The following is a 13,094-nucleotide window of genomic DNA, read 5'->3' on the forward strand; positions in this document are numbered from 1 at the left end:
TATTAATGGTTACAGTATTTGCATAATCATCACTTAGACTCTCTAGGATTTTGGAGGAACTCTTCCACGGTATAAAAGCAATGTGTCAACAGATATTCTTTTAATGCTGCTTTAAAATTTTTTACATCAGTCTCTACTTTAATTTCTCTTGGCAATTTATTGTAGATAATTTTTCCATGGTGTAATGTTCCTTTTTGGCACAAACTGGTTTTTGTATGGTCATCCTTTTCAAAAGTAATAGAAACCATAATGAAAAATAGACTAATGGGATATCTAACAAAATACAAGCTTTTATGCAAAGAGCAGTTTGGCTTCAGGCCTAACAAAAGTACACAGGCAGCTATAGCTCAATTTACAAACATTGTTCTTTAAGAACTAGATAAAGGAAACCAGGTAACAGACATCTTCCTAAACTTCACCAAAGCTTTCGATACAGTCGACCACACAATCCTGCTAAACAAACTGGATGCACTTGGCATAAGAGGATTAGTAAACAGATGGTTTCACTCATACCCGAAAAACAGGGTGCAATGGGTAGAAATCTCTCACACTAACAACAATCTCACAGTAAAATACCGCTCCGATCCAGAGTATATTAACATTGGAGTCCCCCAAGGAAGTGTGCTTGGTCCGATACTCTTTCTGATATGTGTCAACGATTTTCTGAAGAGTATTAAACTTGGTGAAATGGTACTGTTTGCTGACGACAGTAGCATCCTACTCACTGACGCATCACAAAACATACTAAACAATAACGCTGAAGAAACAAAAAAAAAAATGGTTCAAATGGCTCTGAGCACTATGGGACTCAACTGCTGAGGTCATTAGTCCCCTAGAACTTAGAACTAGTTAAACCTAACTAACCTAAGGACATCACAAACATCCATGCCCGAGGCAGGATTCGAACCTGCGACCGTAGCGGTCTTGCGGTTCCAGACTGCAGCGCCTTTAACCGCACGGCCACTTCGGCCGGCGATGAAGAAACACTTAAGCAAGTGTACAACTGGACACATAACAACAAACTTACTTTAAATGTAAACAAAACCAATAGTATCAGCTTCCACACCAATAAAAAATCCAATGGTAACTCTATAAAAGTGAAAGATTAAAGCATAGAATGTGTCTCAAAAACAAAATTTCTGGGGATGTATATTGATGCTCAACTAAAATGGACTGAACATATTAATGCCCTTGGAAAGCGAATAGCATCAGCATGCTATGCCCTTAGAATAATAAAATCGGCGTGTAGTTACCTCATCCACCACAGCAACTTACTTTGCATATGTGCACTCAATCATTTGTTATGGAATAATCTTTTGGGCAACAAATACTCAGAATATGCAAACAATCTTCAAACTACAAAAAAGAGCCATCCGAATTATGATAAATAGTAACAAGAGATTGCACTGCATTGAGTTGTTAAAATCTATGGGAATCTTGACTGTTCCCTGTGAATACATTTTTCAAACAGTGATTCACATAAAGAGAAACAACAATCAGTACCCAACAAACAGTTTCCTACACGAACGTGAAACCAGATCACGTCACCACCTATATCTGAGCAGAAAAAACAAAACAAAAACACAGAATAGTGTACTATACAATGGACTTTAGCTATCCAACAAACTTCCACAGAATATAAAAGATAGAAGTGAAAGACAAAAAGTTATTTGTTAGAAAAGTGTTTTTATTCTGTCAAAGATTACCTGGAAAGTAGGTAAAATTTCGTCGACAATGTGACTGATTAAGTACTGTAACTAGGGGGCTCTCTTTGGTATGTTGAATAACAGAGTGATACATCATGTACAATCATGACACACAGTAAAACAAATAATTGTAATTTACATTTAGGAAATGCAATTGTACTTTTATACACCCTTGCGTCTGTATCATATATATTATTTGTTGGCAACATCCATGCAATCTATATTGTCTAAGGACGGATAGAAAAAATAAAAAAATAAATAAAATAAATATAAATCACTTCATATAGTAATGAAACAAAAATCTGGATATGTACAACAGAAGCAAAATCCGGTACACTTATTAGATTGAGTGCACTGCACAGTACAACAGCAATCCTGCTCAGTAAAACAGTATTTGCATGGAGGTGTTAAAAATGAGGAAAACTTCTGATAATTGCTATAAGAATATTCCTAAGTACTGGGTACATTCAATCAGCAGCTGTTTTGAGCCCTCACATTGTTTTTGGATATAGCACCAACCCAGCTGTTCATGAGCAAATTCTGAATCTTGCAATGTCACCAAAAAACACATACATATTGTTACTGGATCAACCAGAAACTGGATTTGACAAAAGCTTCTTGGCAGAACAAAAACATTAAATATTTTCAAGCTAGCAAATGAAAAGTAATAAGTTCATAAATGTAAATACATCTACCGAAAAGGTTTTATCCTTGCGGAGAATTATCTAAAACATCCAAACTGGAATAACTTAACCACACCCTTTATCAGTTCTTCAGTGACTGTGACTGGAAACGAGGAATATTCTACCCAAAATCCTTGCCATAACTCTCAAAGTGATATTTTGCCATCCACCTGATCCACTCCTTCCCCTTTGCCACATGGGTCAGACCCCAGTCAAACAACCACCCTACAGACCCACCAAGCACATACTATTTCAGTCCCATTACAGGCATATCCTATTCATTCCAAGAAAGTTCATCATTATGTGCTTAGTATCAATAAATGTGAAGGGAATGGAAAAGTAAATGCAACAGAGTTGCGTACATTTATCTACTAACAGTTTAAGACATCAAGTAATCACAGGAAGAAGATTTGTGAAGATGATTATCCAAGGACAAGGAATGAAAACAGGTTGGCAGGTTGGTAACATTCCAACCTTCATTGCCACGGGGAGAAAGTATTACGATTGCAAAACATTAAACAAAACAGATTTTCTTTTGCTTTCCACATAATAATTATGGACAAATCTAACTAGTATCAAAAGCTTACATTGTGAATGAACATGATTTCAATATTACAAATGCAAAACTGGAAATTACCAAGTGGTTTCTGAAGATATCTCCTATCCACACAATGGGCGAGCTGCAAAATTGCAGTAGCCAACCTCTTGACAGCAGGGTGCTCAGCGACACTCTCTTGCTGGTTCAGAGATGGGTCATTACCGAGCATTCGTCCTGGATCTTTATAACTCAGTTCAGAATCAGGTGTTGTTGATCGGCTGTCTGGAACTGTAACACAGAATTACTGCTTTTATAAAAGTAGAACAACATGCAAAACAAATCAAGTAAAGAAGGTGAAAAATTAGCAAATCTATTAAATCCATGGGGATAGGTGATCAATTGTTATTTATTGGAGGGGGGTTCAGCATGAATGAAAAACAATCTTTTTTCCAACACTAATTTTGTTGAATGCTTCACTGATAACTAAATAATTTATACTGTCTGAGCCTATACAATCGGGAGTAACTGCTAAACTTTAAAAGCAGTGGCTAGACGACACCGGACAAAAAGGACAGACCAGCCACTCATTAAAATCTTAGCTAATTACTTTGGGATAGATCCCAGATAATGCACAATGTTTCTCCACAATCACCTTATCTCATCTCATAAACTATAACAGAATGCAAGCTGAGAGCTGTCGAGTTGTCCAAATACGAGTATTAAAGTATTCAGTTAAAATGTGGTACTCAGAAAGGCTGGTATGCGAAAAACAAACTGATGTTTGTACCATATCAACTTCCTATCCTTTGTCACATTAAAAGCATTTCTTTCCATCCTATTGATTAGAAGGCTGTTCATCGTATTCAGATACTTGTTTTAACATGCTGCATGTCTTTGTTTTAAATCTCCTGTCACTCACTGTGCCACTGAGACATGACTTTCCTCCTCAGCTATTAAGTAATAGTGTGAAAGTGTATGACATACTATACAGGACTGTGTTCCTTAGTCGTCCCAGGTTCTCCACTTGCTGGAATTCTGAAGTAACTTCATGCCCCTAATAACAACATGCACTTCTCTTGCTAAAAGGGAAGGTGTTCTGTATTTAATAAAACTCTTTTGTCCGAAAGTACATTTGAGTTCTGTGAAGTACACTATGAGAATCTGAGCAAATAAGAAATTCCTTCTGTTGGTCATAAACATCTGATCCAATTGCTTTAGGATGACATTAAAAGAGACAGCCAAATTCCATAAATGACCTAAAAACAACTCTCAAACCCATACTCTTGCTTTACTCAATAAATGTTAAGTTGCTCCACTCTTCTTACAACATATAGAGTGTCTGCCTAAAAACAGACCGGGAGCCCAATATATTTTGTACTAAATACTCAAGGTTAATCTATATGAAATGGCCAGAAACAGCAACAATATCTCGGGTGTAAAAAAACTGTACACTCAGCAGTGCAGGAAGCTGGGCCACTGGAACACCGTACTTTTGGATCGACCATGTCACTGATAGTCACTTGTAAATTTTTTACCCTTTCCACATAATCTTTTTTTTACCCTGTACTGCCACTACACTCTTAATATTTGCACTGGGAATAACCTACATAACATATAATGAAATTATGCCAATGCTAACTACAAAATAAACAATAGAAAATCCGGATGGAGCAATGACAATATTATGAAAAGGATAGACTGCTATTCAACCTATAGTGAAGATGATAAGTAGCAGACGGGCAAAATTATATATATGTAAACTGCTAACAGTCTTTTTGTTGTGTCTGCAACTTGACATGACTTTAGTAGCAATCTATGCTTTCCATAAACAATAAAACAAATTACACACACAACTCCACCATTGCCAGTCCCAAGCCCAGGCCCTCATCTTGCAAGTGATGAGGAGGTAGCACTGGGAGGGGTAACAACCTTGCTTACTAAAGCTGGGTCCATTTGGCTCTGGACATCAGCACCCAGTCAGATGCCCTGTACGGCATTATAGGGAAACCCCAAAATCTAGATATGTCCAGTACTATGGTCAGCATCTATTGGTTTTGTGAGCTCAGCTGTGATTGAATCTTCTGGAACTCAAAACTACAGTAAAAATTATGAAAGATCCTTTGGATTTCACAGTTAAAACCTCAACACAAATCAATAATCACGACAGAACATTGGGAAAGAATCCACTACCCTGAGCTCCAGTCAGTAATAGTCCTGATCATTGGATTTCAGAGGATAAGGCATGTCACGAACAGAAGCTTCGGAGCTTCTCAAAAACCCTAAAGACTAAGGGAATATTTTACATGGGAACACTCAACACGAACACACTACTCAAACCAGGTATATTGAAACAACTGAAAAACACCAAGGATAAATTCAGTATCAAAATTCTGACAATACAGGAAACATGATTCTCAGATGAGAACCACTTTGACTTGAAACAGTACAGAATACACAGGGTAAAACGAGCCATAGCCACTGCGCGGGGTAGCTGCGCCACCTGAGGCATCTTGTCACGGTCCGCGTGGATGGAAAAACATGAGTGAAAAAATACTGAGAAAGATCTATGGGCCAGTTCAGAAGGAGGGGATTTGGATAGAGATACCAACAAAAGAACTGTGTCAACGGACAGAGGTAATTACAAAGAACATCAGGAAAAGAAGGGCAAAGCACTATGGGCACATACATAGGATCAATGAAAACAGACTAACCAAGAACACGGTGACAACTGCAGTGAAAATCAACTGGATATAGGAAACCATGGAAGACGTCCAAAAACTGAACCTCTCCACAAATGAGATGACAAGACGGAGGAAATACAGGGGGGAGAGGGGGGAATCAGAGAACAAATTTCAACAAATGCTCAAACAGAAGAAAACAGGAAAGAAGTGGGCAGAAGAGAGGAAGAAGAAAAGCAGCGAACATCTGAGAGGTTTTAATGGTAACATTAAATTCCCCATAAGGGGGAATTAACCTTAACAATGAATTACACGTACATTATAACACTGAAAATGTCATGTTCTGTCTTTCAATTCATGTATTTTGTCATTTAGGCCCACATTTCTTCAAAGCATCGTACTTTCCACAGCACTTACCCAGATGGAGTCCTGGTTTTCTGGAACACATGTTGCAGCAGTAAAGTTTCCTTTCTACGAGTACCCCCTTTTACTCTCCAGTTACTGCAAATAGCACAATCCTTACCGTTACAATTTTCACTATAGTAAATGAAAGATAGCTGTTTTGATTCTCCCTCCTTGTCATCAAAAGTACGAGTAGATGGACTTCCCCTCTTTCTTCTGCTTGTGTTCCATACATTTCCAACCATAGCTTTCAGGAGTGCCACTCTGTATCTCTTGCGGCTCAATTTGAGTTTCTACTTGCAAGTAGCAGCCAGATTGCGCAGAATGAAGCTATTGACTACTGTTACCTACAATAGCAATATAAACATCTAACATCACCACTTTTTTACTTCCTAATAAATCTGTAGGACACAAAACACTGGTCAAGTATATTCACTACAGCTATGTTTTATTATCGTCACAAATGACTTTAGGCTTCAGGAACAGCTCCTCTCCGTTTTTCTTTTTGGCCATTCTTGTCATCAGCATAGTTTCAGTATTGCACCAAGTACCTAGCATGACGACACTGCGTTTGTCTTTCCACACGCATGCCATTACTTTGTCATCCTTCCTGTAGGCAGCAACTTCATGCTATTTCAACTTCAATTTCTTCTTGGTCAATTCAATTGGTAATCCTTTCCTGTTCTGTTGAATTGTACCAGTTATGTAATGGCCTATGTCCAGCAGCTGCATAGCAAAATCATACCCGGTGTAGAATCTATCCACATAGAGATAGTAACCGCTGGCATTACCAGTAACATTTGTAAATTTGCCACACAAATCCATAACTATCCTATTCATAAATGAGGTTCCTGTCCTAACAACGTATGTGTAGTTGTCTCTCCAAAGTATAGTTCAAATTCCACAATATATGTTATTTGTCAGCCAAAACATAAACCCTCATGCCCCACTTTTTTGGCCTATTCGGATTGTAACACACTAAACCAATAGTGCTCTCATCAATGCTTATGTGTGTTCCTGAAATGCAAATTTCTCTAAACTTGTTACTTTTCATTGTTGTCTTCAGTTAGTCCAGCAGGGAGCATCCAAAAAATTTGAAAAATCTTTCTCAACTGAATGCATCTTTATAAAATGAACACTTCTGTGTCCATTCTTCAGTGAAGTAATTCTGAATATTGGGCTTAGGATTCACGCCCATATTCAAAATTGTATTTGTATTTTTGTTACCTCTTTGATCAGTTCATGGGTAAAAAAATAACATGAAAGACCCAGTACCTCATTAGGACACTGAAGAGGGGTTTGAATCTGTTCACAACAGTGAAATTGGGTTTTGCAAAGTCCAGTTGATTTCCGCATTTTCACCATCCATCAGAAGAGGGCTAGTTGTCAATGTCTTACTTGCAAACTCAGCACATTCATCTCTATCAATTTCTGTACATTCCACTGTCAATGTTTTGTAAATTACAGTTGCTGTTGTCTTTGCTCAAATCACTCTTACTTTCATCCAATATCTCCAACATCGCTTTAGGATTATTAAGTAAATTCACCATTTTTGTTGTTATGGTTCTGCAAACCACCTTCAGACTTTTGGAGTGAACTAGAAACGTGAAAACAGGACAATAGTGGTATGCATGACAAATGTACTTCCTCATAGTTATTTGCTTGCTGACAGATGACAGAACACTTCACTTCAAGGCATCCAGCAGTGGGAGCTCCAACAAACGAGTTATAGCGAATTGAAGTTTGTTGGGCGACACCTGATGTGCGAGTGTTTCGATATTTATGCAGTCTGGGCTGGCCAACTGGTCAAGGGTTAAAAATATCAGTCACCTTGATCAAAGAGTGCTTCTACTCTGTACAGTGAGAGGTCTTCACTATAGTGGAGGCCAAATTAGGCCTAAAATACTTACAATAATCATGGAGCTTAACAAGGAGATCGCTAATATGTGTGGGAATCGGCCCAAGTATGAAGGCTGAGCCAGTGGACAGTACAACATAGATAACAGAATAGTAAACAAGCATGCAGCTAAAATGGTTCAACACTATGAAGTAAGGTGTCATTACAAGTGTAATACTCTCCGCTTCTGAACACATGTAAAAATAGGTGCTGAAGAAAGGATACAAATCAACAAATACTATAAAACCTGAGGAAGGCCACCTACTACCAACTGAGAAGTGCAGGATAATGCACACAAAAACGCAAAAGATCAAGTCAGAATAATACAAGCAGCAATGCAACTGACAATTTGGCTATTGGACATACTTGTTTGAGCAAACAAACTACACGCAAGGCAGGCCTCAGAAGATTCAGGTCAAAGATCAAAAACTGAAGAAAATTTTGCTAGAAAAGCTACACTGTTGAAGAAAGAGCTCATAGGCTGGAATCACACAGGAATCTGAGGCAAGAGTTCCAAGAAAACTTGTGATCACTAAGAATGGATAGCTGGGAGTTGTTTGTGGCACAGATATTATGTCTTGATCCACAGGGGAATACCACACAAAATTTTCCTCCAGAAAATAAAATCACAAAAAATAATGTTAACATTAAAAAAGAGCTAATGTAAATATAGCAGAACTGGCTACAATGGGCTCAATTATCAAGTAATGTTGGGTTCCCAGATAATACTGAAAAGGCTGGTAATAATTACCATGGAAGACTGTATAACACAAGCAGGAGGTATATTCTGGTAGTAGAGTACCTACGTAGAGGGGGTAATACTGAAACAGAAGAACAAATGATCTGGTTCAAATAGGATTCCTGTAAAAGTACAGCAAGCTCTTCATGTGTAAATTATCTCTCACTTATGTTAGCTGTACAATGCACATCTATTACTGGGCAGAATACCAATCGTGTAGGAAAAAGGCAAACATCATTTAAATTTGAATGTGAGGAAAGGTCCTACAGGCTGTTTTAGTAAAAGAGCCTGAAAAACTATTCTGTAACAAACAGCAGAACAAAGAATCAGTTTGGTTTTACAAAAGGATCATTGATAGAGAATGTTACTATAGTAAGAAACGTCAATACAAATACATGGTGACCAGAAGAACATTATATTGCTAAAATTTCTTGTGTGTGCTGTTCTGCAGCCTCAACAAATTGTATAAAATGGATACTGTTGTAATAGGATTCATCGGAGCTGTTTTCTTATATTTTATTTGTCACTACCGGTTGGTGGCCAACATTTTTTTACCTCCTGAGGCAGTTTAACCTCAAGATCAACTTAATTGTAAAGAGAGGTAACATTCACTAAATCCTGTCCACAAAGATCCATTATTGGTCATGTGTTCTGGGGTCATTAATGATGGGTACATTTCTAAGAAAGCTATAAACACATGAATCAGTCACAGCTATGGTTGCGTATACTGATGATGCTATGATCTTTGAGTAGAGTAGCTTGAAAGGCAATCTGGAAACAGGTTGTAGAATATTTCTTTATTGAGAGGAGAATTAGGTTTTAATAACTCGTTGATGAGATCACTGGAGACAGAAGTTCTTTAAAGAGTTGCCTGACAGGTGCCACGGGGTATAGGTATCACAAGCACTCCTATATCTTACATCTACACCTACGCTCTGCAAACCACATAAGTGCATGGCAGAGGGTACACCCACTGTACCAGTTATTACGGTTTCTTCTCGTTCGATTCATGTCTGGAGCATGGAAAGAATGAGGGTTTGAATGTCTCTGTGCATGCTGTAATTATTCTAATTTTATACTCACAATCCACGTACTCAAAATCCATATGTGAGTGCTACATAGGGGATTGTAGTATATTCCAAGAGTCGTCATTTAAAGCCAGTTCTCGATACTTTGTTAGTAGACTTTCTCAGCATAGTTTACAGCTGTCTTCAAGACTCTGCCAGTTCAGTTCAACATCCCTGTGACACTCTCCCATGGGTCAAACAAACCTGTGACCATTCGCACGGTTCTCCTCTGTTTGTGTTCAATATCCACCGTTCGTCCTATTGGGGTACGTTTCCCACACACTTTGGGAATATTCAAGAATGGGCTGCACACGCGATTTGTAAGCAATTACCTTTCTAGACTGACTGCACTGCCCTATCACTTGCTTTACGTATGATGAGCCGGTGTGATCATTCCATTTCATATTTCTGCAAAGCGTTACACCCAGATATTCGTATGCGTTGGCCGATTCCAAATATGACTCATCGATATTATAGTCATTTTCACATTTTGTGAAGTCCACGATCTTATTTCTGAGCATTTAAAGCAAGTTGCCAATCTCTGCACCATTTTGAAATCTTATCAAGATCTGACTGACTATTTACGCAGCTTCTTTCAGACAGTACTTCATTATAAATTTCATTCAGCAACTCTTCTATCTATACTTCTATAGGGCATTCAACTGTTTTCTGGAAACAGTCTTAAATGGTTAATTATATCGTTTTATGCTCATAACATGCTTTTCCCCCCTCCTGAATTTCAGTACTCTTTTATAGAAACAGAAATGAAATTCAAATAATTTGAAAGCCCGCTAAAACGCTCCATTCAAGGCATGTGATGCCCATGTTGTTACTGGCTAGCTCACTGCTGCTACTGTCATAATGCTAATTCTCAGTGATGTCTTGTTTTGGAATTCACATTTTGGAAAACAAATTACAAATGATGCGTAGTATCACACTGTAAAAACTGTTGAAAAATTGTTTGTTTCTGAGTGTTCCAAAGAACCAGGAGGCACATAAAAGATTATCACACTGTACTGGCAAAATGCCGCTATATCAATATCCAAGTTCTCTTACTTAACGATGTCTTGCACTCTGATGAAGTTAACATTAATTTACCTCCGAGACAGACTTTTGCACTGTTACGAAGTAGCATATTATCATTCAACAACATTAAATTCTTAGTAAAAATTATCATTATACCTGCTTCCTTGCACATTATTTGTTAGCTCGGTTGATAAGACTGTTGGACTATCGAATATTAGATGATATCAATAGGTCGCTGGTTCGAATCCAACCAGCAAAAAATATTTTTACTTAGTTGTAAAACAAATCAACAGTCCTTCATATGAAAACCAAATCACAATTACAAAACTTCACCACACTGATTAGAAACGAGTATTATTTTGTTTTCCTTGGCATTTTCATGCGCTTGCATTAGCAATAGCTGTCCACACGTCACATTTAAAAAGATATTTTCTAATTAATGTGGCCACACACTCTTTACATTATTAGAAACTTTTTTTTTTTTTTTAAATCTTCATACTGTCCAGCTAGGATCCATATTGTTTAAGATTTTTGAAGTTTCATCATCTTATGTAGTTGACAATCTAGAAATAAGATATAGACCCATTCACAGAATGTTCTACAATTCCTTAGTTTTGAGTGAGTTTAATGATGTTGGAGGGAGCAGAAAGAGAGTCTCCGTCCTGGCACATATTACCACTCCAAATGAGTGGGGCAAAAAATGCATAAACTTTCATACAGTTTCCACTATCAGCATTCATTAAATTCCTTTCTACTGTTACTTAAAAATCATCACTAAATGGCTAAACCATTTGCAGAAAAAGTATGTAAAAACCCAGTAACTTCGTCTCTCACTCCTGTAACATGCACAGAGCTTTGTCTTACTCCTAGTCTGTGACATCCAGAGTGTCAGCCAGTAACACAGCGTTTTCGATCATGTGACCAAATCTTTATGTTTAATGATTTTTAAGCTTTAATTACATAAAATTCTTTAGAAGTTTCTTTTCAGTGATTGTGTACCATGGATGGTCCCTCCCATTATGAACTGGGTACATACCTATTCAGTGAAGTGTCAACTATTTCTTTAAACTTGAGCCCCAGTTCCTCTACATACTACACATATTTTTTTAACACTAGAACCACGAGACTTTTTATATACCTAAAATCATGGCAGCAATAAAATTGTAGCTGGCTTAAAGGAGACCACTCACCAAAAAGCAGAAGTACTGAGAATCCTTTTTCGAGCCAGAGTACAAATTTCATTTAAGGTCATTTTTATTTGTGTTTGGATTCATTTTGGGACTGACTACAGCAGAACATTTTTTGGCACCTATTTTTCAAAACAGCTGGTCTCTTAATTCTTCCCTAAAGTTCTGTAGGAGTTAGTTACAGCCAATAACCTCCCCATAAATGCTCTCTACAGAAACCAGGCACCTCTTTGGGTGAAGTCCTACGTATGTGGTATTGATCACCTCCATCTCTGCTAGTTGCTTTCACTGAATATTTTCTAGCCGTCTGGTCCAGTATTATCTGCCCTATATTTCATTTTATTGGAGAATTTTACAGTTTCTGCAAAACTCTTGAGTCAGTCCAAATTACTACATTTAGATGTAGCAAACTGAGAACAAAAACAATTTTGTTTTCCTTGCTTTGATACATGGACAAGTCTGAGTCTTCTCTGTTCACCATGGCAGTTTAATAGAGTGACGCTTTTGACACTCTTACTGATTTCGGTATCACCCTTCTTGAATGGCCCACTGCACTCCACTAAGCTTATAAGCTAATTCTTTAGTATTATGGCCAAAACAATGGCGTGTAAACACCTGTTTTCAGATCCCTTCCACTTCTAAGGGATGATGCCAGAAATCTCATGATCACCTATTTAGAAACGGTTTGATCTTCTAGTTGATGTTCATCCTTTCCCAGGCATGAAAATCGGTTCAACAGATATTTATTTGATGTCTACATCTGATGCTAACTCAAATCTAATGACAAATTTATTATGTGTAAATCTGCATGTGGCCTTAGTGGTAAAGAACTGTACATGTGACGTTTTGTTCCAGATTGTGCAAGGAACAAATTTCAATGAAATGATTCCAAATTTCTGACACCAAAAGAAACTTGACTGTTTTGTCTTATTTACCTTTGCGCCCAGACACCAAAGCACAAAAATTAATTTCAAAATCTCGTTTTAGATTAAGCAATGGAAATTCCATGTAGGAGATTCTATGATGAACAACCTGCAGTCCACGTGTTTCAACCACAGGCATACAGAGGTGTAACAAATGCAACTAGCCCTGAAAGAGAAAAAACAAATACTGTTGTTTCCACATTCCCTATGGACATTGGTGGTCTCTGTGCACAATTTATATGTTCTAG

At 37.6% G+C, this 13,094-nt stretch overlaps 1 protein-coding gene across 2 annotated transcripts in view; it reads right to left on the reverse strand.

Annotated features, from left to right (window-relative positions):
- The window catches only part of LOC126481491 (bromodomain adjacent to zinc finger domain protein 1A), a 145,886-nt gene that overhangs the window by 67,673 nt on the left and 65,119 nt on the right, over positions 1–13,094 (reverse strand). For both annotated transcript variants that reach the window (XM_050105273.1, XM_050105272.1), the window contains exon 19: positions 3,027–3,215. In XM_050105273.1, coding sequence (XP_049961230.1) covers positions 3,027–3,215 — 189 coding nt within the window. The remainder of the gene's footprint in view (positions 1–3,026; positions 3,216–13,094) is intronic.

This window comes from Schistocerca serialis, chromosome 5 (genome assembly GCF_023864345.2).
Source record: "Schistocerca serialis cubense isolate TAMUIC-IGC-003099 chromosome 5, iqSchSeri2.2, whole genome shotgun sequence".
Classification (NCBI taxonomy): Eukaryota; Metazoa; Arthropoda; class Insecta; order Orthoptera; family Acrididae; genus Schistocerca; species Schistocerca serialis.